This window comes from Nyctereutes procyonoides, unplaced genomic scaffold (assembly GCF_905146905.1).
Source record: "Nyctereutes procyonoides isolate TBG_1078 unplaced genomic scaffold, NYPRO_anot_genome, whole genome shotgun sequence".
Taxonomy (NCBI): Eukaryota; Metazoa; Chordata; class Mammalia; order Carnivora; family Canidae; genus Nyctereutes; species Nyctereutes procyonoides.
Window position 1 is genome coordinate 50,704,998 of NW_026575140.1, and position 25,484 is coordinate 50,730,481.

Genomic DNA, 25,484 nt, shown 5'->3' on the forward strand with positions numbered 1-25,484 from the left:
GTCCTCCCAGACCAGGTTAACAACTTGAACTTTTTTTTTATTCATGGGAAACAGAGACACAGGTAGAGGGAGAAGCAGGCTTCCTGTGGGCTTCTCCCTGCAGGGAGCCTGTTGTGGGACTTGATCCCAGGACCTTGGGATCACAACCTGAGCTAAAGGCAGACACTCAACCACTGAGCCATCCAAGGACCCCAAGTCCTTGAACTTTTTAAAGCCAAATGAACCTTTGAGTACAGATTAATAGATAAATTAACACTGGAGACAGTTCCAAAGGTCTTTGGTTGTAGGCATTCCCTATTTCCATGAACCCATCTGCCCTCAACCATCTGACATTCACTATATGGCATTATTTAAATTCAAATATAGAAATTATTGTTGAAGAATATTTTTTATAGCAAGAGTTTCATTAAATGCATCCCCCCCCCATTAAAAGTCCCAGAAATTCCCACTATATGCATTGTGTATACATAGTATAAGAACTCACTAGGATTTTGGATGTTAAATAGTATTTTCTAAGCAATAGCCCATGCATTCTTTGGCAAATAGCTTAGTAAAATAACTACACACACACACACACACACACACACACACCACACCATAGAAAAAAAAGGAAGATTGAACAACATTAAAAGCAAAGACTGATGCACAACTCACTGTGAGAATGTGTGAGAAACCTTTGCTGCTTGTAAGAACATGGCGAGCCTTGATGACAACATATGGTGGGAATGTAGCTTTTCATTTATTCCACTGATTCAGATCAAAGAATTAGTCGGTAGGGTTATCAGTGAAATGAACTCTAGGCATATTTTTATGTGAAGCAATAAGAGAATAAGAAGACTATATAGTTGAGTAATAATTGATATTGGAATGGTACTGGAATGGAGAAGCCCTTTATAATCAAATTAACAAAGACAGAGACCAAAAGGGGATATCTAATACATTTGACCTCATAGGAATCACAAACGTCTGCATATCAAAGTCACTATGCAGAATATAAAGGCAAGGGACAAGCAGGTTAAAAATATAGATATATTTTCATATTATATATATTTACGTATATATTTATAACATCTATGATGGGAAAGGAATGAATTTTAAATATAAGAATCCTTATAAATTAATAAGGAAAAACAACAGAAAAAGTGGAGAAGCAGAGTGAACTGTAGTTCACAACAGAAGAAAGCTAAATGATGAGCAAATACATAGTTAAAATATTAACCTGCAAATTTCATGAGGTTTGTTGTTTGTGGGAGGGGTCCTATCACCCTAGCAAAAATGAAGAGGATTTGTTAGTGACCATTTAATAGGTAAAGTGAGGAAGTGTACTCTCATTTATTATTGTGAGTGGTACAACTTCTCTGAAGGGCAATTGGCTGTATTTGCCAAAATCTTGAAAAAAAGGTATACCCCTTACAATTTACTGAAGTCGTTCATCATGGTATAGTTTAACGTCATGGGAAAATGTTCAGATTTAAAATGGAAAGGTGGGGGCCACCTGGGCGGCTCAGTCAGTTAAGCGTCTGACTCCTGATCTCATCTCAGGTCATAATCTCAGGGTCATGAGATTGAGCCCTGTGTCAGGCTGGCATTTAGCAGGGAATCTGCTTCAGATTCTCTTTCTCCCTCTCTTTCTGCCTCTCCCCACCACTCATACTCTCTCTGTCTCAATAAATAAATAAAATCTTAAAATATATAAATAAAATGAAAAGGCAGGCTGCAAAAACAATACACATGGTGTGATCACTCTGTGCTTGAAAAAGTGGTAACAGTGACCATGTGCACTTATCTAAATGTCTTCTTGGTACTATTTGGAGTTTCTCGATTTTCTAATGTGAATTTGAATTTCAGAAGGAAGCAAAAAATGTTTACTTAAGACGTCTCGGATACAACACATGCTATGTAATAGTGTCTATATTCCTAGCGGCATTAGAATGCTGGGTGTGTGATCAAGTAGAGTGGTGTATAAAGGTGTTTGTATGAGTGTAGTGGCTGAGTAACAGGGCATGGGTGGGAAGGGTGGGCCTCCCAGTGTGGAAATCAAGTTTCCACTTGGACCAAAGAGCTGGATCTGTCGGAGGTTACATACACTGCCAGAAGAAAGTCCCTTTTTGGCTGCCCCTTTGGCTCACCAGTTTACTTTGTCATGGAAGAGTAATTATTATAAAAAGAAGCATGCATTAAATTCAACCTTGCACATCATCAGAATTTATTTACTTATTGTTTTACTTAAGGGCCAGAGAGAAAAATAAAGGCAAATCCTACAGTTTTTATTCCTGTCCCAAATTGTTCCATAAAGTAATTTTCCTATAGCCCTATAAAGGGGTGAACCTCAGTCTGATGTTTAGATTGCAGTATCATGAGGGCATAGAGATAAATAAGTGGATGTAAAGATTGTCTTCTTGTTTTATTTTATTTTATTTTAAAAAGATTTTATTTATTTGAAAGAGAGAGAGAGAGAGCATGAGCAGGGGGAGAGGGAGAGGAAGAAGAAGGCTCCCCGCTGAGCAGGGAGCCCTATTTGAGGCTCGAGGCTAAATCCCAGGGCCCTGAGATCATGGTGCTTAACAGATTGTGCCACTCAAGTGCCCCTGTTTTCTTGTTTAACTTGACATTTTTTCCCAGGAATGAAGTTTTCCTTTGTCAATGTTTTGTTACATTTTTGACTTTGGATGTTATACCTGATGATGAAAACATTAATGTGTGTGTTTTTTTTTTTCAATCAAGTAGGAAGTTGATATTATTCTGTGTTGTCAAGAAAGGATGAAGCTGCATTTGGATAAGGCCATTGCTCAACTTGCGTAAGACCTTTAACTCTATATACAATTGAAAATCTGTCTTGAAACCGTGCTTTTGTGCCTCCCATTCAAATTTATCCTAGCTTCTTATGTAAGGATTTCTTATATATGGATACACATACATACTCACACACATATACATTTTTATTTGGAGGCTAAGATGAGTACTTGGAGTGCTTGCTTTAAATTTGTAGTTAAATAAATAATTTTGAGGGGCGCCTGGGTGTCTCAGTTGGTTGTGTCAGGCTCTTGGTTTCAGCTCAGGTCATAATGTCAGGGTTGTGAAATCAAGCTCCAAGTCAGGCTCCATGCTCAGGACGGATCTACTTGAGACTCCCTCCCCCTCTACTCCTTCTCCCTTCTTGCATGTGCTCTCTTTCTCAAATAAATAAAATCTTAAAGAAAATCAATTTTGAGATGCTATAGAAAGGATTTCAGCCCTAACTTGGAGTATGGCTAAGATTTCTTTGAACTCAAAAGACTTTCATTCTTTGAGGAGAGGTTAACTTGTGAATTTTCATCCCAACAGCTGGAAAAGTAATGAACTGTGGCTCACTTTTATGATTCTTTCCAGAACTCCTTAAAGACTCAGCCTTCTCTAATTACCCTGGTCCCTGCTCCCTAGTGCTCTGGTCACACCACTGCAACTTTGTAATCGTTCACCCATCCTACTCTCTACCAGGATACATAGCCCTCTTTCCTTGACAATAGTAGATAGTAGGTACTTGATATTTGTGGTGGGGATTGGGATGGCGGGGGCGGGGGGGGGATAATAATCAAAGGAAGATCTTATGCAATGATAACAGCTCTCAGCTTAGAAAATACATTGTTTGAGCCTCTTTCCTAATGTGACTAGAAAGATGAATGTTCACCTGGTTATGGCCACGGAAAGCAGCATCAAATATGTCACCCAAAGGAAAGGATGCTTCTGTTTATACAGATATTGTCAAGGATAATTTGTGATACCCCAGAAGGAATACATATTTTAGAGGTATCAGTATTGCTTGTTTTGTTTGCCCACCAAGCTCTGCAAGTCAGAGAGGTTTAGATGTCTGGGATCTCTCTCTTGCTGTGACTAGAAGGGCTCTTTAGCCAGAAATGTTGAGGATAGGTAGAAGATTAGTTAAGGATGACTGACTATTCGTGGTTTGGTTAACTCTAGAGTTTACCAGAGCTTCAAATACAAGGCAGTGCAGATCTGATACTCCTTTATGCTTTCTGCTGCCTAGAAATTGGAGAACTACAGTTTAGCATGGTTCACAGAATGGCGTCTGTTCTGTTTTTTTTTTTTTTGGAGGGTCCAGGTCCCAATCCTATTTTCTTTTATAACTTAAAATCCTCAGCTCCTCCTCCACATTCTTCACCCTTCTCATCCAGATTGTTCCACTGTGAAACATCCACATCTTCCTATCAGTGTCTGCTACCAAATCGCCTCATTCCTGACCCTTTGAAGTCTTTGCAGGAAGTTCTGTGTCCATGTATGCACTGTGTGGAACCTTTGTTGTGATCCTTTAAAAACCTTAATATACAATGAATAAAATGTCTACCTCATTTCCTGGGATGGTTTCTTCAGAATTTATGAGATCCTTAATGTGGTCATTGGTTTTGGTCCATTGAAGGTGATAGGAAGAGGGCTTTTCAACTCTATTTGCTTTGGAACCCACAATGAAGGCCTCAGTTTGGATCTCAGTTGGAAATGGAATGTCATTAGTCACCAACATGGCAGCCAAGATTTTTTCCCATCTTGGGCTATAAGACAGAACAATGGGGTGCTGCCTAAAGCACCTTCCTAAGAAGGTTCTGATGTTAGGTCAGAGGAGGTCAAGGTTATGTCAGCTCAAGAGAGGAAGGCTATGGGGCATCTTGGTCCCAGAACCACAAATGAGAAAGGCCTTTAATCTTAGAGTTTGAACACAATAACCTGAGATGGGAGACCAAACAAATAGCAAAGGGAGGTGTCTTTATCTGTTGTATGTGCTTTAGAATCCACAAAATTGTTTTAGGATTCACAAAATGCGGGCTACTGGCATGTTGCTACCTTCATTTCCATTTTACACACACACACACACACACACACACACACACACACACACACACAAATGAACTCTCATAGATCAAGTGACTTACCTAAAAGTATGGGCTAAGCTATGGGGAAGCTGCAGCTGGAATTAATCTATTCAAATTCAGCGTAGGCTTTACCACATGGCTTCTGTATGCCAGGAGCATTTTGAATGGCCAGGAATACCAAAACAATGAAGATCATCCATTCATCCTGCTTTTCAAATACTATCTATATGCTAATGATTCCCCAATTTTTATTTCCAGCCCAGACTTCTCTCTCAAATTCCAACAGCCTCCTTGGTACTACACTTGGATATTTAATGGATGCTCAAGCTCAGTGTATTGGCTGAACTTTTGTCTTCTCCCCAAAAAACTTTCCCACCTCTGTCGATGAAATTCTGCTATTCCAATTACTCAGCTTCTACCTCTTTTCCCTCCACTGATGTTTAATCTCCTAGTGGAGTCTCTTGGCTTTCTCTTTAAAATATACTGAGAATCCGAACACTTGTCACCTCCTTCACTGCTACCCCTTGGTCCAAACTGCTAGTATTTCTCACCTGGCTCACTGTACCTATCTGCTAAGGGATCTCCCTGCCCCCTGCACCAAACAATCCTTTAAAATTGTAAATCAGCAGTCCCTCACTTCACTTGGAGGAAAACTCGACTCCTTCCAATGTCCTCCAACACAGCTCTGCATGATCTGCTTCTTCCCCCTGCAAGTCTTTGCTCAAGCATTGCCTCCTTAAGGAGTCCTACCCTGACCGTCTTATTTAAATCACTCACACTCTTGCTTCCTTTTTTTCTGCTTTGTTTTCTGCGTTGTTAAGCTAACAGGCTGCACGATTGGCTTATTCATGAGGGATATTGCCTATCTCCTCTTTGTAGAGTGTAAGCTTCTTTGGAGAAGAGCTGTTTGCTCTGTCCATTGATGCATTCAGGCTTGGAGAACAGTGCCTGACAGGTAGTAGACACTCAGTAATTTGTTGAATAAACTGCTGCCTTAATAAAGATGTGGCTCACCTGTCACCCATGCCCATGCCATGGGCCTGTCTCTTTCGTAGTGAGTTGTCAGGTCTCCTCTCTGTTTGGCAGGACAGGGAACACCATGCATCTCAGTGCCTCTTCCTTCCCGGAGGGTGGTGGCTGCTGGAGCAGATGAGCCAGGAGGCCCCCAAATTCCTGATCTCCTTTCAAGCCCTCTGTCTCCTGCCCCAGGACAAAATATTGATGCTTTATTTCTATCTCCTGGCAAACTTGGCCAACTTCTTAGGCCTCATGTGACCATAAATGGAGTTCACATACAGATGGAGAGAGGCCCTTTATAAATGTCTCAGAACTTCTTGGGGGAATTGTCCCTTAAAGAATGGAGGAATTAGGATATAGAAGAGGAAAAAGAAGAAGCAAAGAGAGGCACAGATGTGGCCTAATTTAAACCAATGTCCTATCTGGATCAGTGTTTGTGTTAGGAAGACGGACCCCAGCCCTGGGGTTCCAGATACCCACCTTCTGTTTATCTGCACCTCTTCTTTCCCAAGGCCCACCATGCATGGGAGGGGCAGCGTGGGCTAGGTTCTAATTACTCACATGTATGGACATCTCCAGGGAAGTCTCCTTTTAATTGGGAAGCTGGACATGGTGTGAAAGAGGAGAGACCTACATGAGTGGGTGGGTCCCAGCACAGAAGGGCAATTACTCTTCCTTATATCAAATGACTACCTAAACCTGAAACTCCATTTCCCCACCCCTATCTTACAGAGCTAACAGAGCCTCCCAGCATGAGCTGGAGAAGGACCTGAGTGATAAACAGGCAGCCTACCGAATCGACGATAAATGCCACAATCTGCGAAACACGTCAGATGGTGTGAGCTACTTTCGCGGAGTGGAGCGGGTTGATGCAACGTAAGTCAAGCACAAGCCACTTCTGAGATCTCGATGTCATTTAATTCATCCTCTCTCCCTTCAAAATGATGCAGCTTACAGGTTAAAGTGCAAAACATGGGAAGATGTGGGAAGGTAAAAGACACACCCTGCTTTGGATGAGTCTTCCATAACCAGGAGTATTCCTCAGTCAGGCTTTGATACTTGCCTCCTATATTGTTTTGTAAAAGAATATTTGTTATTTACACTTATTGTGGTGAGCACTGAGTAACATATAGAATAGCAGGATCACTGTGTTGTACTGCAAACTAATAGGACATTGTAAGTCAACTGTACTTCAATAATAAATCTTTTCTAAAGCTCAAAAAAGAGGATATTTGTTATTTGTATTTCTAATTGTGAAAATAACAGTTACTTGAAGCAGAAAAACCTAGGAAACACATATAAGCGTAAAGAAAATAAACTGTTGCCAGTGTATTGGATGCCCTGAATTCCATAGGGTACAAGCTAAAAAACAGCATCATGTTTTATTACCACCACTTGTTAAACTTGCTCCACCAATGGTGACTTTGCCAGGGCTCTGGATGCAGTCTTGGCTTCATGGTCTTTCTCTAGTCATTTCCTTAAAAACAAAACAAAACAAAAATAAAAACCCGACTTGATCGACTTGATTGAAGTGAAATTCACCTACACTAAAATGCATTTTGGTGAGTTTTGACAAATTTCTATGCCTATGCAACCGTGACCATGGTTGAGATGAAGAATATTTTTGTCACCTTGAAGAGTTCCCTGTTTTCCTTCCCATGCTTATGCCCCCTTCCTTTTAAAGTGACCCCCAAATAGATTCTCTTTTGTAAGGCTGGTCACCCCCAAAGCAGCATGTGCCAACTTTGATTTTTAGATTCTTCAGGTATGAATCAGATTCAAACCCTATGCCCTAAGTGTTCCCCTTGAAATGCCTTTTACTTGGCTTGAAGTGAACAAGAAGCATCTTCCTCTTCTCCTTCTGGGGCAGGGGATGTGCCATTATCTAAACACATGCTCTGAGCACCTTGCCCTCCATCAAGGGCCTTCTCTATTTCCAGCATGAGTTTTTAGCCATCCATCATGGAATGTCAGGATATGGAGCATATAGGGTGTTATTTTGGGTCATTGTGGCCTGAGCTAACAACTAGTCAACAGTTAGAGTCTTACGTGATTTCCTATAAGACCAACAAAGAAATGCCACCCATAAGCCCACCATACCCGATGTGACCTGTTAGTCTTTCCAATATATTTTTTAAAGAGTTTATTTATTTATTTATTCATGAGACACACACACACACACAGAGGGAGGGAGAGAGAGAGAGAGAGAGAGAGAGAGAGAGAGGCAGAGACACAGGCAGAGGGAGAAGCAGGCTCCACGCAGGGAGCCTGACGTGGGACTCGAGCCCGTGTCTCCAGGATCATACCCTGGGCTGAAGGCGGCACTAAACCGCTGAGCCACCTGGGCTGCCTTAGTCCTTCCAATATTGTTCCACACATATAGATACAGATTTATATTTTTAAAGAATGGCATTACACACATACTGTTTATATAGTCTGTCTGACTTTTCATTTCCTGATTTATAAAAACTGTGAAAATATGCTACAACATGAGTCTGCATGCCATATGGATCACTCATTTAAAAGTATGATAATTTACCAACTTTTTCTATTACTTTTGGACACTTAGACTGTTTTAAAGTTTTCAAGGATAGTCATAAATATTGCTGAACATTAATGGCCTCAAGTATACAGTTTTTTGGGAGCATTGTTTCCTTAGGACAAATTTTTATATTGCTTTAGCAGCACATATACTCACATTGGAACAATGTCAAGAAGATTAACATGGGTCTTGGGCAAAGATGTCACACAAATTCACGAAGCACATTATTTTTAGTCTAGAGATGTAAAATAGAGATTCATGACTATAGTTAATGATACTGTATTGTATATTTGAAAGTTATTAAGAGAGTAGAATGTAAGTTTTCATCCAAAGAAAAAAATAATTGTAACCATGTATGGCGATAGGTGATAAAGAAATTTATTGTGAGAATCATTTTGCAATGTAGACATGTATCAAATTATTATGCTGTACATCTACCTGAAACTAATGCAATGTTATATGTTAGTTATATCACAGTAAAAAAAATTCTGTTAATGGAATTTCTCGGTTACATTTGATAGGTTCTTGGTGTATGTTGTCCTCTGGCATGATTGTACCAATTCAACAACCCTGCCTGCAAGATATGAGAAAAAACTTTTAAAAACATGCACACCAGAAAATTACCATTCTCTTCAGTCTTTGCTAATCTGATAAAGGGTTATTAGTATGTTGCTGCTTTCATTTAGTACTCTGATTACTCCTGACACTGGATATTTTCTCATTTGCTTATTGGACTGGGGAGACACACTTCTTGTGAACCAACATACTCACATCCTTCATCCATCCCTTCCCCACTGCTCCCCACCCCCTGGCCGACGAGTGGCAGAGGACTTGGTGTATGCTCTGGATTTATAGAAACTAAGCAGGAAAATAAGGAACAATTAAGAAAAATTTTAAATAAGCTTTCCTCTGATGTTTACATTTTATGTAGTAAAACCAGGATTCAGTGATAGGGAATTTCTCCTTTTACAAAATGAATGATTGCCTACAGACTGTTCAGGCTGGTTCATCATCGTTACCATTGTATGGTTCTACCTTTTTTTTTTTTTTTTTTCCAGAGTCTCAGTGCCTGAGTCCTGGGCCAAATTTACAGATGACAATATTCTCCGTTCCCAAAGTGAACGCGCAGCCTCTGCCAAGCTAAGAGATGACATTCAAAACCTCTTGGTTGTGACTGCCAATGAGATGTGGAATCAATTCAACAAAGTGAATGTATCTTTCACCAATCGCATAGCTGAGACTGCAGATGCTAAAAATAAGATTCAGGTTCACTTAGCGAAGGTAAATCAAGCACCAGTGGTACCCGTTAGCTGACCTGGATAGATAGAACAGGGGAGGGGGCTCTGGGACCACAGATCTCTCACCATTCCTGGAGAGACACCATAAGATGCATGGCCTCCTGGCCGTGCAGACTAAGAAAAATTAAAAACAGTATAAAGCACACCATTTATTTTAGCCAAGTAGCCAGGTGTCAAAATGAAATTGGAATCCCCTGGTTTTTGGAATACAAAGAATGCACTATGCATTGAAAGGTTCCTAGCATTTAATAGAAACAAAAATATTATGATTAAAGTTTAATGAATCACTGTATGTAACTAGGAAGTGAATTTATTATTAGAACATATGGGAGGAATGTTTTCTGTGAAATTATTTCAGGCCCTTTTTCTGGAATACAAAACCAAATACAGGAAACTATTAGGTGGATCAAGAGTGTTTCTGATATTGAACTTTTTAAAGTGCTCCAAGCATAAGCATTTTAGAGTGACAATAAAATGAAGGATTTATGCAGAATTTGAATGTTTCAAGATAAACAAAGAGCTCTTTATTTAGCGTCAGTCTTGGAGCCCTTATTATTTCTGTGGATTGTGCTGCCTATAGGTTTTCATGTTTTATTTTAAGAACCTGACACAGTCAGCCATGTGTGCTGGAAGGAGGTATTATCCAACTGAGGGCACCATGTTTTCTTAGACTACAGCAATTTCCCTTCTCATGTTGTTTTCTTTGGGCGACAGATATTTATTGGGCCAGGCGGTGTGCCACCCAGGAACTTATATTTGTCAAGATGTGCACGTGTATGAAAAGCTCATGAACAATTAGTATCAATAGAAAATTAGAAATTGCAGTTGCCAAACAGCAAATGTAGAAAGTGTTGTTGGGGCTTGGAGAAAGAGGTGAACATTCCGACAGGGTGATGTCTTGAATGAAGCCTCAGGAGGTAGCCAGTGAGAAGTGGAGTTCAGGTCAGTAAATGGATGGTGTGTGTCCTGGGAGAGAAGCCTGAAAAGGCAGCCTGGAGCCACACTGTAGAAGACATCCATGGGAAGGTGTTCACTGGCAGTATGAAGCTATTCTGAAGGCCTCTGGAAGGCTCACCTGATGGAGTCCCTTTATTCAACAAATTTTTATTTACTTCTGCTTTAGTTCTCTGGGGTTGTCACAACAAAGCACTACAGACTGGATGACTTAAACAACAGAAGTCACTCCCCCCTCCCCCCCACAATTCTGGAAGCTATATGTACAAGATCCATGTGTCAGCAGAGTTGATCTCTTCTGAGGTCTCTCTCTTTGGTTTGCAGATGGCCAACCCCCACTAGGTCTTCACGTGCTCTTCCCTCTATGTGTGCCTGTGTCCTAATCTCCCCTTCTTTTAAGGACACCAGTCATTTTGCACCAGGGCCTACCATAATGACCTCATTTTAACGCAATTACCTCTTTCAAAGGCTCCATCTCCAAAAACAATCACATTCTGAGATACTGGGGATTAGGATGTCAACACAAGAGCCTTTCTGGGGCTGGGAAAGAGGACAGTATTTGGGCCAGAATGGCTGCATTTGAAGTACTGTGCTGGAGACTTTGGGGGTATACACTGATCAACAACACACTGGCTCTGCCACCTTGTATTTGGATTGAGATGAGACATGAAAGTAGAAAAGACCAGAAAGGTATAAAAAGAACTTGGAGCTGCAGATGAAACAGCTGCAGAAGGAAGAGTTATTTCTGTTGGTGAGAGATAGGGATAGCTTCAGGGGGACAGGGAGCCCCCAAGGGTGGCTTTGGTGATAGGGACAGTGCAATGATCTTCAACAGGTTGTTGAAAGCTTGGGAGGGAGGTCAAAGCTGAAGTGGTGGATTTCAGGGCTCCTTGATTATGCAAGTGGTGAGTCCCTGATGTTACACTACATGAGAGGGGAGAAGGGACAGAGCAGAGAAGTGGCTCAAGATGCAGCCTTGCACTGGAAGTGGTGAGGAGCAGCTAGAGAGAGAGGCTGGGAGTTAGGACAGTGCTTGGCCAGAGAAGACAAGCAGAGCAAGAGTTTCAATGAGAGGGAGACATCGGGGAGGATAATTATTGACTCTGAGAGTGCAGTTTCATGAGGGCCACTGGGTCCAGGTGTAGAGGGGCCACCTGGAGATTTGTTGATCGCAGTAGAGGGAGTGAACAAGACCGTTATGGAATGTGTGCCATGGGGACTGGGAGCAGGAGGCGGGAGGGTACCGGCTGGAGAATACCCAGGTGGGACTGGGTGAGAGCGTGGTGGTAAAGACATGAGGTTTTATAAGAATTTGGGGGACATTGGGGTGTGTCTTCAGGCCACAGGAAGGTGGCTGAGGAAGGGGGCAGTGCTAGGTGGACTTGGAGAACTGGGAGTGCAGAGGTCAAAGCTGTAGAAGAAAGAAGAGTTGTCAGAGCATAGGTGAGAGAGAAGACCAAGGAAGGACTCAGGTTTATACAGTTTGGGGGGACATTCTTTAAGAAAAAATAATATAAAATCAGGAGTACTCCTTCCTTATAAGACACCCAGGTTAAACTTGATTTACTTCAAGGCAAATCCTCCACCAGCAGGAAAACATCTCCGTGACACTGGTAAGAAGAAAAAGAGGCAGAACATGTTATGTGAGGATGACCTAAGGGCCCCTCAAACCTCACAGCCTCACTTTTTTTCAGAGTTATGCACACATGTGAATTTTTAACGACGGGTGATCTGAGGGCTGTGGGTGGGAGGGGGCGCCATTTTGTCATATTTGCTCATTTCTGTGGTATAAATGTCCCCCGCCTGGCAGATTTCCCCTGGAGAGGGAAGAGACACACACAGTCAGCTCTCCAGAGAGTCTGGAGGACAGGGAGGGAAAAAGGCCTTGAGAGAATCCACCTGTCCAGTGGAGAGGGCAAGGCAGGCCTCAAGCCTTAAATGCAAGAGGCCTCAAGTATTTGCTTCTTTTCATACAGACCCTGCAGGAGATTTTCCAGACTGAAATGACCATAGAATCCATCAAGAAGGCCATCAAAGATAAGTCTGCCTTCCTGAAGGTGGCTCAGACCAGACTGGACGAGCGTACGAGGAGACCCAACATAGAACTCTGCCGGGACATGGCTCAGCTACGGTGAGGCAGGAATGTGCCCTTGGCAGGAGGGGCAAGGTCAGGGTGCACCTTGGAGCAGCCCACCGGGCAACCCACTTGCCCCATGGTGGCGGCTCCATGCTCTTTATAAAGTCGCTTTCTGCTGTCACATGGAAGAGCACACTAACAGTCATTGTCTAAGAGCCTTCTTTGAAAGTGTTAATAACTATTAATAATGGGCATGTAGTTTCAGTCGGGGATGATGGTTAAGTTCTAGAGATGGATGGTGGTGATGGATACACAACAGTTTGAAAGTACTTTTTCTTTTAAAGATTTTATTTATTTATTCATGAGAGACACACACACAGAGGCAGAGACACAGGCAGAGGGAGAAGCAGGCTTCCTGCGGGGAACCTGATGTGGGACTCGATCCCAGGACCCTGGGATCACACCCTGAGCCGAAGGCAGACACTCAACCACTGAGCCACCAAGGTGTCCCAGTTTTAAAGTACTTAACACCACTGCACCGTACACTTAAAAATAGTTGAGATGGTAAAATTTTTTGTGCTATGTACATTTTACCACAATTTAAAAAAAAAGGACATAAAATCAACACTGTATGCAAAAAAAAAAAAAAAAAACAAGTGATAAATGTTAAGCCTCATTGAGTGGGGCCGATGGGTCCTCTGGGTTCCTCTGTGCTTCCCAGGGGTCTGGAGTTTCCAGAACACCTCTCTTATAAGCAGCAGAGTATGTTGCTTGCTGTGTGGTTTTCAGTGCCTGGGACTCATTAGAAAGGGACTTGTGGTACCAGTTCCACTGACCCCTTTCTATTTTTTCTCACCCATTTGTTCTCATTGGCCTCTCTTGGCATTTGATATCTTCTCTCCTCATTAAGACCATCCTCATGGTCCCCTAGGACTACCTCAGATTCATTTCAGTTTGTTCTGATCTCAGTAGAAATTGAAACCAGCTGTCTTCATCAAGCACAGTCCTCTCCCCCATATACATGGCAACATGACTGTGGTGCCGCCATTTATCTCCCAAACACTAGATGCCTTTTTATTATGACGATCATTTTTTAAAAATTTATTTATTTATGATAGAGAGAGAGAGAGAGAGAGAGAGAGAGAGAGGAGGAGAGAGAAGCAGGCTCCATGCCGGGAGCCCGACCTGGGACTCGATCCTGGGACTCCAGGATTGCGCCCTGGGCCAAAGGCAGGAGCTAAACCGCTGAGCCACCCAGGGATCCCCTATGATGATCATTTTTAACTTTGAACATTCCTTTTAGGATGGGCTTGTCAGGAATTGGGCAAAGCTTTTCTCCCCCAGCGTTCTGGCTTCATTTCCAACTTCCCAATACTGGCTGGCTTGCCATTTCTTTCTGGATTTCTTCATCACTCTTCTCAGGTCACAAAATGCCCTGCACAGAAGCAAATCAAATTTATAGCACCTGGAGGAACCAAAGCGGCCACTCTTGAACTCCAAATTCCTTTCTGGTGCTGTGGGGAGATGCCACTAGTGTTGTCCCCTACCTGGTTCCATGATGGGATTCCCTTCTCATGACAAAGGATTGATCCTAGGAAGCAAGTCAGGGAGATCGTCGTGAGGCCAACAATGATGAAGAGGAGAAAGATGCTGAAATGGCAAGAGTAGAGTAGTTGCCACCATGTATGGATCTCATTCTGTGCAAGCCCCATCCTCAGCCCTCATTCATGATCTGCATTTCACAAATAAAGAAAATGAGGCAGAAGCAGGTTGTGTGATGTGGTAAGTAGAGTCACAGTTTAAGCCCTTGCCTGCCTCACTGCGGAGCTCTTTTCAGCCAAACCAACCATTTGCTTTTGCTTCCCCCATCTTTCACATGTATGGTGCTTTTACCATCCATCCCCCTATTGCACGCCCGATCCCATCCAACTCCCTCAATGCCCACATGGAGTGAGCTGGCAAGGCAGGTACTGTATCCCTATCTCTCTCTCTCTCACAGAGGATGAAACTGAGGGTCACAGAGGAGATCCTTACAGCAAAACACCCTATTGTACAGCATGCATGTTGTCTGTGTTGGGTGCTAAGAAGCATGTTCTAGAATATATGCCAATGGATTAGCTGCATTTCTCCTTGTGGAGGTGTTGTCTGGGCCATAGCCATATGGGTGTGCATCCAGGATGGCTACACGTTTCCCCAAGTAGGTTCCAGAGAACCCCTATTCCTACATAGCCCGTTCATGATTTAGGATAAGCTGTTCTCCACTCCGGAGGCCAGGCAGGTGCCCGGGTGGCCAGTCTGCCGTGTCCCCGTGCTTCTGGGGAAGAGCATGGTAGTGAGAGCTCAGACATCTGGCCAGTTAGGCTTAGATCACGAATTGTGGCTTTCTGCAAATCTTATTAGGGGAAGCTGAGTGAAGTTTCTTTCTCTGGAAGTTTCTGCAGAGTCACCAGGAGTAGAGACAGGGATACATAAATTGTTCACACTGGCACCAGACAAACCCAGGCTGCTTTTTAAAAGGATTTTGAGTAGTGGTCTAATTTGACATTGGAGTTTTCAGACAAATGAGGCATGGGAGGTTGCTCCACAGAAGCTGAATGACTTTTCCTTTTTTCCTCCACTTCACAGCTACATGGAATTCACTTTCCCTTTGCTTCCTGTAGAATCCATACCATGTCCATTTCTCCTTTATAGACTTTAGGACAAAACCCACTTTTGTTTCTGTAAATATTTGTTTTTAAAGCATGGTGATCCAAAGGACCACGGACTCAGGGAAGCAAGGATGGAGAAAAATTGCAGTTTTCATTTTGAGACTTTTATTTTCATTTAACATTTTCTGAACGGGTTCTTGCAAAAGTAATTCTAAACATTTTTGGCATCTTTGGTGGTGGCAGGCCAGACCAGGCTCTGCTTTACTTCAATAACCTTGGTGCATTAAAAAAAAAAAAAAAAGAATGACAGTAGCTTTATTTGTATTTGAATGCAAAATGTTTTTCAGTTCTGCAATTTCCCCCCAAAATGAGTGGTTTCAGCAGAACAGCTCTCTGTGATCTGCCAAGAACAAGGAAGCCGAGGGAGAGATGTGGCCTTGAAACATGGGTGAAAATGTGTTTCTAAGGGCACAAGGGAGGGAAGTGCAGGATCTCCCAGCTGTACTCACGTAGCAGTGAAAGGCAAGGCACCAGCTGCCTGCGTTCTGTGGATCTTCAATTCCTTTTCTAAAAAAAAAAAAGTGAGAAAACAGTGCAGGTTCTAAGATGAAGGGAGATGCGCTGTGTGGATCTGTTTTCACAGCTTGTTGTTGCTTCTCTGAGCCTTCTGGGGACCCTTTGTGGTGTCTTCTTCCTCCTGGACTGTCTGCAGGTGTCTTGGAAGTGGACCCCTCCAGGCTTCCTCCAGGCTTCCCCTCCAGCTTGTGCTTCCTCTTTGTCACCTGGGCTCTGGTTCTTGTTCTCCGAAGACTCTGTGAACTTGGACTTCCAGGCAGCTCCCTATCTCCTTCTGTGGCCTCCCTCACCTGGGGCATGGAAGTGGTCTTCATCCCACAAGTATTTTTGGGATGCCTGTGGACTGCAGAAGGGGCTGCAGATGCACCCACGAGGAAGGTGGGCTCAGGGAGCTGTTGCTTTTGTTGTGTTGATGGCCTGCAAGGCAGATGTAACAAACAGGCCCAGCCAAGTGCCAGGAGGGCTGCAGAAGAGTTGGTGCTCTTGGAACACATGCCATTAGGTAGCAAAATAGTCCTAGAGGTGAGGGAGGGACTTCTTGAAGAGTGTCTTCACATTTGGGCTTTGAGGATGGCATTAATTAGTGGGATGAAAAGTAGGGTAGGGTAAGAATGTTCTGGGCTGAGATGCCTGGTGGCTCAGTTGGCTAAACAGATGCTTTGGCTCATGTCATGATCTCAGGGTCCTGGATTTGAGCCCTGCGTTGGGCTCCCAGCTCAGCAGGGGATCTACTTCTCCCTCTGCTCCTCTCTCTCATACTCTCTCTCTCTCTCTCAAATAAATAAAAATTTTAAAAACAAAAAAGGGTATTTTGGGCAGTGGAGATGGGAAGGGTGAAGTTGCTGAGGTCTGAGACAGAGCAAGCATATTCAAGGACTTGCCTGCGGAGCAGAGAAGGAAGGGCACAGTGGGTGTGGTGGGTGATCAAGATGCTTTGGTTAGCATCTGCAAAGACCATGTCCCCATGGCCTGAGATGGGACCTCAGATGGCCTGGGGTGCTGGTGACACATCTATTCCACTCCCTCCCTCAGCCAGGGTCAGCCAGTAGCTGGCACATCCTTGAAGGAGGGTGTGCCTAGAGGTGGGCATGGGACAGCAGTTCCTGGGCATTTCTAGACCATCATAGTCTGATTGTCGTGCTGTCCCAGCAAGATAAGTTGGCCCCGTCGCCCTGTTGTGTTGGTCTCTAAAAGCCAAAGAGAGTTTAAGTCCCTCAAAATTGTGTTTCCATTTTATAAAATATTTAACCGTGTTCCTTCTGGCTTTAAAAGTAGTATCTATCTGCTCATGAAGGGGGAAAAATCAGAAAAAGGAAGTAAAAAATAAAACCCATCTTTGATTCTTTGTTGCCATTGAGGGAAAACCAGAGTTAGCATTTTGTTGTATTTCTACCAGGTATGTTGACAAAATTGTGATCAAGCTGCCTATGGGATTTTCTATCCTCTTTCTCTTTCTTTCTTTCTTTCTTTTATTTATTTATTTATTTATTTATTTATTTATTTATTTGAGAAAGAGAGTACATGCATGTGAGCATGAGAAGGGGAGGAGAAGGGAGGGGAAGAGGGACAAGCAGATTCCCCCCTGAGTATGGAGTCTGATGCAGGCCTCAATCCCAGGACCCTGAAATCATGACCTGAGCTGAAGACAGACGCTTAACTCACTGAACCACCCAGGTGCCCCTATCTTGACTTTTCAACGAACATCGTATTGTGAGTTTCTTCCCCCGTGACAAGTACAAATTCTTTTTTCTCAAAGTATTGCTTGCATTCCTTCTGTCATGTGGCTACAGCATATAGGTTATTGTTAGGTGTGAACGCTGTTTCCTCATACTACTACACAACATAAGATAATACTGCAAAGAGATTATTCCTTTATTCTTTTACGTCAAACTTTTTACCATATTTTTCTCTGAAAGTTTTCTTGTTTAATTTCACAAGTAAGATCAAGATGCATTCTGATGTTAAAATGAATTCAATGAATACAGATCTCTATGGGGTACAAAATGAGAACCCCCCCCCCCCGCCTTCCTGCCTTCTTGTCTTCCCGCCATTCAGCCTACACAGTGGCTTCTGATTTGGTGCCTCTCCTTAAAAATGTGCCAAAGAAGAGAGCATGAGAGTTTTGGGTAGAAAAGTTATTGCTTTGGTGCCATCTTAATATTCTGTGAGAGCCTACTTTGTGCTGGTATGACACTGGCCCTTGTGGTAGTGTTGCCCGATTTTGCAAATCAAAACACAGGATGGCCAGTAAAATTTGAGTTTCAGTAAACAATGAATAATTTCTAGTATAAATATATCCCAAATACTGCATAAAATACTTCTACTAAAAAAAAGCCTTGTGCCAAGTGAAAATACATAGACTGAATTATTATAATATATTATTATATAATTATTATATATTATTATAAATTATTATTTATATAATTTAAATAATATTTTTAAATAATATTATATTATTATATAATATTATTATAATAATAATTCAGTCTTAAAAAGGTCGGGAATTCTGACACCTGCTACCACATGGATGAACCTTCAGGATATTACACTGAGTGAAATAATAAGCCAGTCACACAAGGACAAGCACTGCGTGATTCCACCTGTATGAGGATCATAGAGCAGTAATATTCAGGGAGACGGAAAGTAGAATGGTGATTACCAGGGCCCCAGGGGGGATGGAGAGTTAGTGTTCAATGAGGACCAAGTTTCAGTTTTGCAAGATAAAGAGTTTTGTGAATGGATGGTGGTCATGGTTGCACAACAGTGTGAATGCAGGTAACACCACTAAACTGTTCGCCTAAAAGTGGTTAAGATGGTAAATTCTATGTTGTGTGTCTTTGGTCACAATTAAAAAAATACCTACACTAAAAAAATGCACATTTCTTTGAAATTCAGATTTATCTGAGGCATCCTGTGTGTTAACCCAGTAACCCTACACTGTGGAGATTACAAATAGAAATGGTCTTGCCCAAAAGGGTCCTGGATCCTGAAGCCACTTCCCTGGTCTCTGCTTCTGCCTCTTGCAGGGAGCTGAGACCGTAGGGGCAGGAAATGGGACCCAGTTCCTTATTATGGCCAGTGAGACTCCCTATTTCCTTCTTAGTTTCCTGGATAACTGTGTGAAGCTTATAAACACATGTGAGCCGCGTGCCTGTGGAGAAGGCAGTTCATCAGTCTCCTGGCTCAGTCTCCATGTCTGTGAAACAAGGAAGCTGGGCTTGGTGACCTCTCACATTTATTTTCCAGTTGCAGAGTTCTGTGAAGCTAGACTGTTGCCTTGGTATAATGATTTTAACATGGCCTGGATATTTTTCTATGATGGTGAAATTCCTTTCTATCCCTAGGGACACACATATCTTTATGTGGTCTGTGGTTATCATCACCATTCTCTGTACATTAGTGGATGTTTTTATTTTTCTATTTTTATTTTTTTTAAGGAGGCTCCACACCTAAAGTGGGGCTTGAACTCATGACCCTGAGATTGAGAGTCACATGTTTTACTAAATGAGGCAGGCAGGACCCCTGTATTACTGTATATTTTCATTAACTTGGTGCACCTCCAGTCTGCAGATAAATGAATTCCCAAATAAAGAAAACTTTAATATTCAAGCACTACTTACAATTTGTTAAATTTGGAGTTGTGTTTTCAACTGACCGGGATCAGGCAGGGAGCAGCATGGTAATTAAAGGCAGCCAATAGGTCATTCCATGCAAAACTCTAAGGAGAGTAACCTAAGTTCCTTATACCTCAGTTTTGTCATCTGTAAAATGGGGATAATCACAGTATCTACTTCATGGTGTTGTTATGAAATTAACAATAAATTTTTTGATTGTGGAAAGTCCTTAGGATAGTATATACAATGCATATATATTTATATATATAAATACTACATGTAGAGTGTGTATACATAATACATATATATTATATACCATATATATAATAAAGTAGTTAATAAATGTGTTACTATTATTATTATTGTCTTTTTATAAACTGTTCCCTATCTTTTCTCTTAAGTGGCCACATAGTCATCTCTCTTCAATATAATTGGCCAAATCAGTGGGTAATGGAGCCTCTGTTTAATTGCCCCCCAAAAAGAGAGAGAAAGACTTTCTAAATATAAACACAATGGAAGAAATCATAAAGAAAAAGATTTGACTTACTGTAAAAATTTGAAATCTTATGTATAGAAAACACATCATAACCAAAATTAAAAAGGCAAAAAAGAAATCAGGGAAAACATTTGTCAGAAGCAAAGCAGACAAAAAAAAATCAATATGCCTAATATGGAAAGAGCTCTTTGCAAATGAGTAAGATAAATAGTTATACCTCAGTAGAAAGGAGCAAAAGAGAGAAGCAGTTCACAGAAGAAATGCTGCAAGCAACAAGGCCAGTAGACACTCAGGGAAGTTTCTCTAATAATCAGAGAAATGAATATTAAAACAGTATTGACTAATATAATTTGAGGAGATGTGATAGGTTTTTCTATGAAATGATTTTTTTTCTTTTTGTCTTAATGAAGAATGTGTCATTTTTTATCATCACAAGGTAATTAGAGCTACAACTTGTTTCACCACTTATATAGCTGATTTTAAACATTATCTTGTCCTATTACGTTTTCAACAATTACAAATATATTTAGTCTGGGAACTTGAGGCATTGCCTTGGGATGTTGCTGGGGGGCACGGGCATTATAATTTCAGGAATGCCTCATTAACTAACCTCTACCACGGCCACCACCAGGATATGTTGACAAATTGTGCTGAATTCTAGCCATTGAGTAAAGTTGGGTATCCCCCCTCCTCCTAACAATGAAAAGAATTGCCATGATAAAATAGTAATGTAAGAAAGTCCAGCTAAGTTTTGATTTTTCCCATCTTTACTATTTAAAAAAGTGTCACATAGGGATCCCTGGGTGGCGCAGCGGTTTAGCGCCTGCCTTTGGCTCAGGGCGTGATCCTGGAGACCCGGGATCGAATCCCACATCGGGCTCCCAGTGCATGGAGCCTGCTTCTCCCTCTGCCTGTGTCTCTGCCTCTCTCTCTCTGTGTGACTATCATAAATAAATAAAAAAAATTTAAAAAAAAGTGTCACATGTTTATAAGTTTTCCCTCTTCTAAAAAATGTAATAATTTAATATGTGTGTTTGTGTACAAAAATTTGATGGTATCCCTAAAATATGCTTAGTTTGCCTTTTGGATCCTGGGCATTGTTAAGGGATGTGGCCCTGGCCTGATACCAGACCTACAAGGAAGCCTAAGTACTGCTTCCTCTGCACATTTGTTCTGACTTTGGGATGATGCATGTGCACTCAGCCCAGCAGCCACCTTCTAATAGGAATTCAGTAACCATGCAGGCCCTTAATTCAGCACATAACCAACCTTAGGGATGTGACTTCTGCTAAGCTAACCGGGTGCTTCTTTCCTTACACAGTCTTGTTAATGAAGTGTATGAGGTGGATGACACCATCCAGACCTTGCAGCAGCGCCTGAGGGAAGCGGAGGACACCCTGCAGTCGCTGGTCCACACCAAAGCCACACTGGAGCATGACCTGGCTGTCAAAGCCAATTCCCTGTACATTGACCAGGAAAAATGCATGAGCATGCGCAAGACCTTCCCCAACACCCTCCGGCTGGTGGGCTTCTGTTAGGGACCCCACCAGGAACTGGAAAAGTGGAACCAAAGCCCTGTGGCAGCAATTTAAACTGAGTGCTAATATATTCACTAAATAAAGGATTGTGTTGTTAGAACTGTACCAGTGTCCTGTCTTGGAAAGTCTTTTGTTTATGCCCAAACCTTCATTTTCTATATTTACTAGGCTTCTGAGCTATGGAAGGGATATAAAGAAATATAATCAATTTAATGAGAAGGTTAAAAAAAAGATTATTTGTGTTATTCTTGTCCTCTGAGTAACACAAATGGGCTGAAAAGTAGAAATGTATTTCCTCTGTATTGCTCTGCGGTGGGGGCAGGAATCACAAATAGGGTGGATTTTCAGCTCTGTCTCAAAGGAAACCCAGAGGAAAGGACAAAAACTCTTGGGTATGTGGTGATCTGAGCACAAAGGTGGAACAAAACGCAGTACTTTTGGAACAATAGTAAGGGGACCAGTTTCACTGTGATTCATATGGAGGGTATATAACATGGGGAGGTCTTCATCACCAGGTCAAGTAGTTGAGGGGAGTTGACGGACATCTCCGAGCAGGGAAATGGCCTTATGAAATCGTGATTGAGCAATGAAGTTAGAGTGATGGCAGTAGAAACAAAGAAAGGAGAAATGCAAAACATATTCTAAACAATCAACGGGACTTGGTAACTCCATGGGAACTGAGTACAAGGGGTCCAGGATGATAGAGGCGTTGTCCCTACCATGGGTTGCAAAATTGAGCATTGCTTAAATTCCAGGAGGTCCTGTGGTATCCCAGGGATTATTGTTTAAAATAACTTTTTCTTTATTATAAATGAAAAACATTTGCATGACATATTTTGGAAATGGAGAAACACACACACACACACACACACATACACACACACACTCCTAAAATGCACACGTTATCATAACACCCAGAAATGATCACTGAGGTTTGTCAACATTTTATTTTCTGTGCTTTGGCTTTGACTCTATGTGTATATAATGTTTATCTATGTATGTGGGTAATATGTAATGTTTATGGTTATTTACATATGTAAATATGTTTTTGGCTGTTTACCCACAGCATCGCTTTTGAAAACCTTCCTAAAAAACAATACATATTGCCTGTGGGAACTTGAGAAAATACAGACAACAAAAGAAGATAATGTCTTCTATATTTCTAAACTAACTAGATATTTTGACATACACGGAGTTTTATTTCTGTATTTATACACTGGCGTTCCTATCAAAATTGGAATCATTCCAAATAAAGCAGCCGGCACCTACTATGTGTCTGATATCATTCTCTGTGCCTCATTCATTTCAGCTCATTTATGCTTTTTCCACTTAATCATATGCACATTTTCCATGTCATTAAACATTCTTTTCACAGCTTCATTTTAATGACTTATTGATGTACCATTGCATTGAGATTCTAGAATGTTCTATAACCAATTTCTATCACTGGCTACTTATACCATGCCTCACTCTTATCATAAAAACATAGACATGATTTTATCTTGTTGGCTAAATGTTTGCAAACATCTTTAATATTTTCCTAAGGATATGGAATCGCTAGATCAGAAGTTATGCACATTAAAAAAAAAGACTTTTTTATGGTGTGTTGTCATATTGCCCTCCTGAAAGTTGTGTTACTCTGCACTCCAGTCAGCACTCTATGAGAGGGCCTGTCCTTCTACATCTTTGATAACTGTGATTTTTTTTTTTTACCATTTAGTAGCATAAAAATGTTCTTCTTAATTGCTTTAACATCTTTGGACACTAGTGATGTAGGGAGAGCATTGTTCCCTGGACCCTTGATTTTTTCTGTTAATTGCTTGTTTTTGTAATTTGCCTGTTTCCCCTATTTATCTTTTTTTTTCCATTTATTTTTGAGAGTTCCCTGTATATTGATCATATGACACTTTCACCATAGGTACTGAACGTGGATTCTTTATATGGCACCAGCCTTTACATTTTGTTTATGGTTTTTAATGTACAGAGGTGGAAGTGTACAAGTGTTTCCATGGTTTAAGTATTGCCTCTGGAGTTACATGGGAAAGCTCTTCTTCATCTCAAGATTATTGACTTGTAATTTCTTCTCAATCTTCTAGTGTCTTCTGAACTTACATTTAAACACCTGGAATTCAACCTGATAGGATGTCAACAGCATTCTGGCTTTGAATGCTTTGATGCGGAAGCTCTGAGATGGGAAGGTGGTGTTACCCGAGGGAAAGGCTTTCTCTCTGTATCTCCTCCCTGTCACTTACGTGTAGACCTCCTCTCTGCCATGAGCTAGCTAGCATCTCTCTTTCCTCCCTGCTCCTATCTAACCACTGTTGATCAACCCCAAATCCATCTCTCTCTCTCTCTCTCTCTCAAAAGTATCTCAGACCTTGGTTAGTCAATTTCATGAAATATCTCAAAATGCTAGTAGTGTTGACAAACATGGTAAGCTTGGACCAGGGGTATTTTTGTGGTCTCCGTGTATTCTTTTAAAAATCATTTTAGAAATCAAATCCTTCTCCTTTTGCTTCTAATGGAAACAAAGACCTCTAAGTGCCACTCAAACGCTTAGGCAATGAGAGCAATCAAGCGTTGATAGTCATCGCTTTTAGACGACAGTAAGAATAAACAAATTCCCCATTTCTCAAACTTGTTATATGTTTCAGGGAAAATCTTGGTGACTTTTTCCATGACCTGCTACCTTTTTTTAAAAGAAATATATGCTTGTGGAATTGTTTTCTTTCCCCCCCTTAAACATACGTTGCCAGCATTACAAGAATGTGATGGGAAGAAAACGTAGTTCAGACGCAGAAAAAGGCCAGTTCTCTTGTTATTTCAGTAAACTGTGGGCAAGCCTGTGTTCCACAAATAAACATTCGGTTGCTGATCTTAAATATTGTGGCCACTTCACGAAGGTAAATAGTCTAACGCTGAAATGCATGAAGAGCGAAGAATCACCAAGTGTGACCCTGTGTGAGAATCACAGGCTTACAAATATCAACACGGGATGCGGCTTTATATATTCAGGCCCAAGGTATCTTGACTAGTTTGTGGCTTTAAGGAAGGGCTGCTGGAATGTCAAAGGTTTCCACCTCCCCAAGCATCATTCAGATTTAGAAATGCGTGTAACTGCCCCTAAATAGCCAAGTCACCTATAATTTTAGTAATTTCCATTTATGCCTCTGGAGAAGTGTCATAAACACCTCACCTGGCACTTTCGAACTCTGAGTTCATGCTGTAAATAGCCGAGGTGGGGTCTGGTTGTAGGTTATAATTTTTGTTTTGCCCTGAGAGTAGGGATGGAGTCCTTTCCTTTGTATGCAGGACTGACCCAAGGCGCACAGGAGGCAGACTGGCTGTTTATTGCTGTGTCCCCAGGCTCATTTCCACTCTGCTAGCCCTGACCCTTCCTTCAACTATTTCCAGTAGTACCAGGTTCACCATTGACTTGGTTGCCAAGACCAGTCTTCTGGGCCCACAGAGCTCTGACAGTATTTTCGGAACCCTATATATTTATGCATTCAAGGGGAAAAGACAATATTTCATCTCTTCACCAGAGTTGGACAATCTTTTTCACCTTGCAGACCAGCTCTAGACCTTGGTAGTGTGTATGTGTGGAGTGCTGAATTAAGAAGGATGCTGAGGCCCTGTGTGAGCTTGGACAGGTAAGAATCGAGAGGTGCCAGAGGATAGTGTTGTCTGCAGGAGTTCAGGGCAGAGAAGTGGCCGCACAAAAACAATTAGCCCTGCTCTGAGTTGTTCTGAATCCTTCTCAGCTCAAATCTTTCTCCATCAACATCAGAAAGGTTCTGTTTTGTCTTCTAGGGCTCATTCTCTCCGGACCTTGCTATTTGCTAGTTTTTCTGGGAGCTAA

The 25,484-nt window shown here is 41.7% G+C and overlaps 1 protein-coding gene and 1 non-coding gene across 2 annotated transcripts in view; both read left to right on the forward strand.

Moving 5' to 3' along the window:
- TEKT3 (tektin 3) overlaps window positions 1–21,622 on the forward strand; it is a 40,050-nt gene extending 18,428 nt beyond the window's left edge. The window contains exons 4-8 of the mRNA XM_055306699.1: window positions 2,728–2,798; window positions 6,612–6,755; window positions 9,480–9,702; window positions 12,650–12,804; window positions 21,406–21,622. Of these exons, the coding sequence (XP_055162674.1) occupies window positions 2,728–2,798; window positions 6,612–6,755; window positions 9,480–9,702; window positions 12,650–12,804; window positions 21,406–21,622 (810 nt within the window). The remainder of the gene's footprint in view (window positions 1–2,727; window positions 2,799–6,611; window positions 6,756–9,479; window positions 9,703–12,649; window positions 12,805–21,405) is intronic.
- Window positions 8,553–8,655, forward strand: LOC129497969 (U6 spliceosomal RNA). The gene has a single exon (XR_008662018.1). It is a non-coding gene; the product is annotated as a U6 spliceosomal RNA (small nuclear RNA).
- Window positions 21,623–25,484: the final 3,862 nt, after the last annotated feature.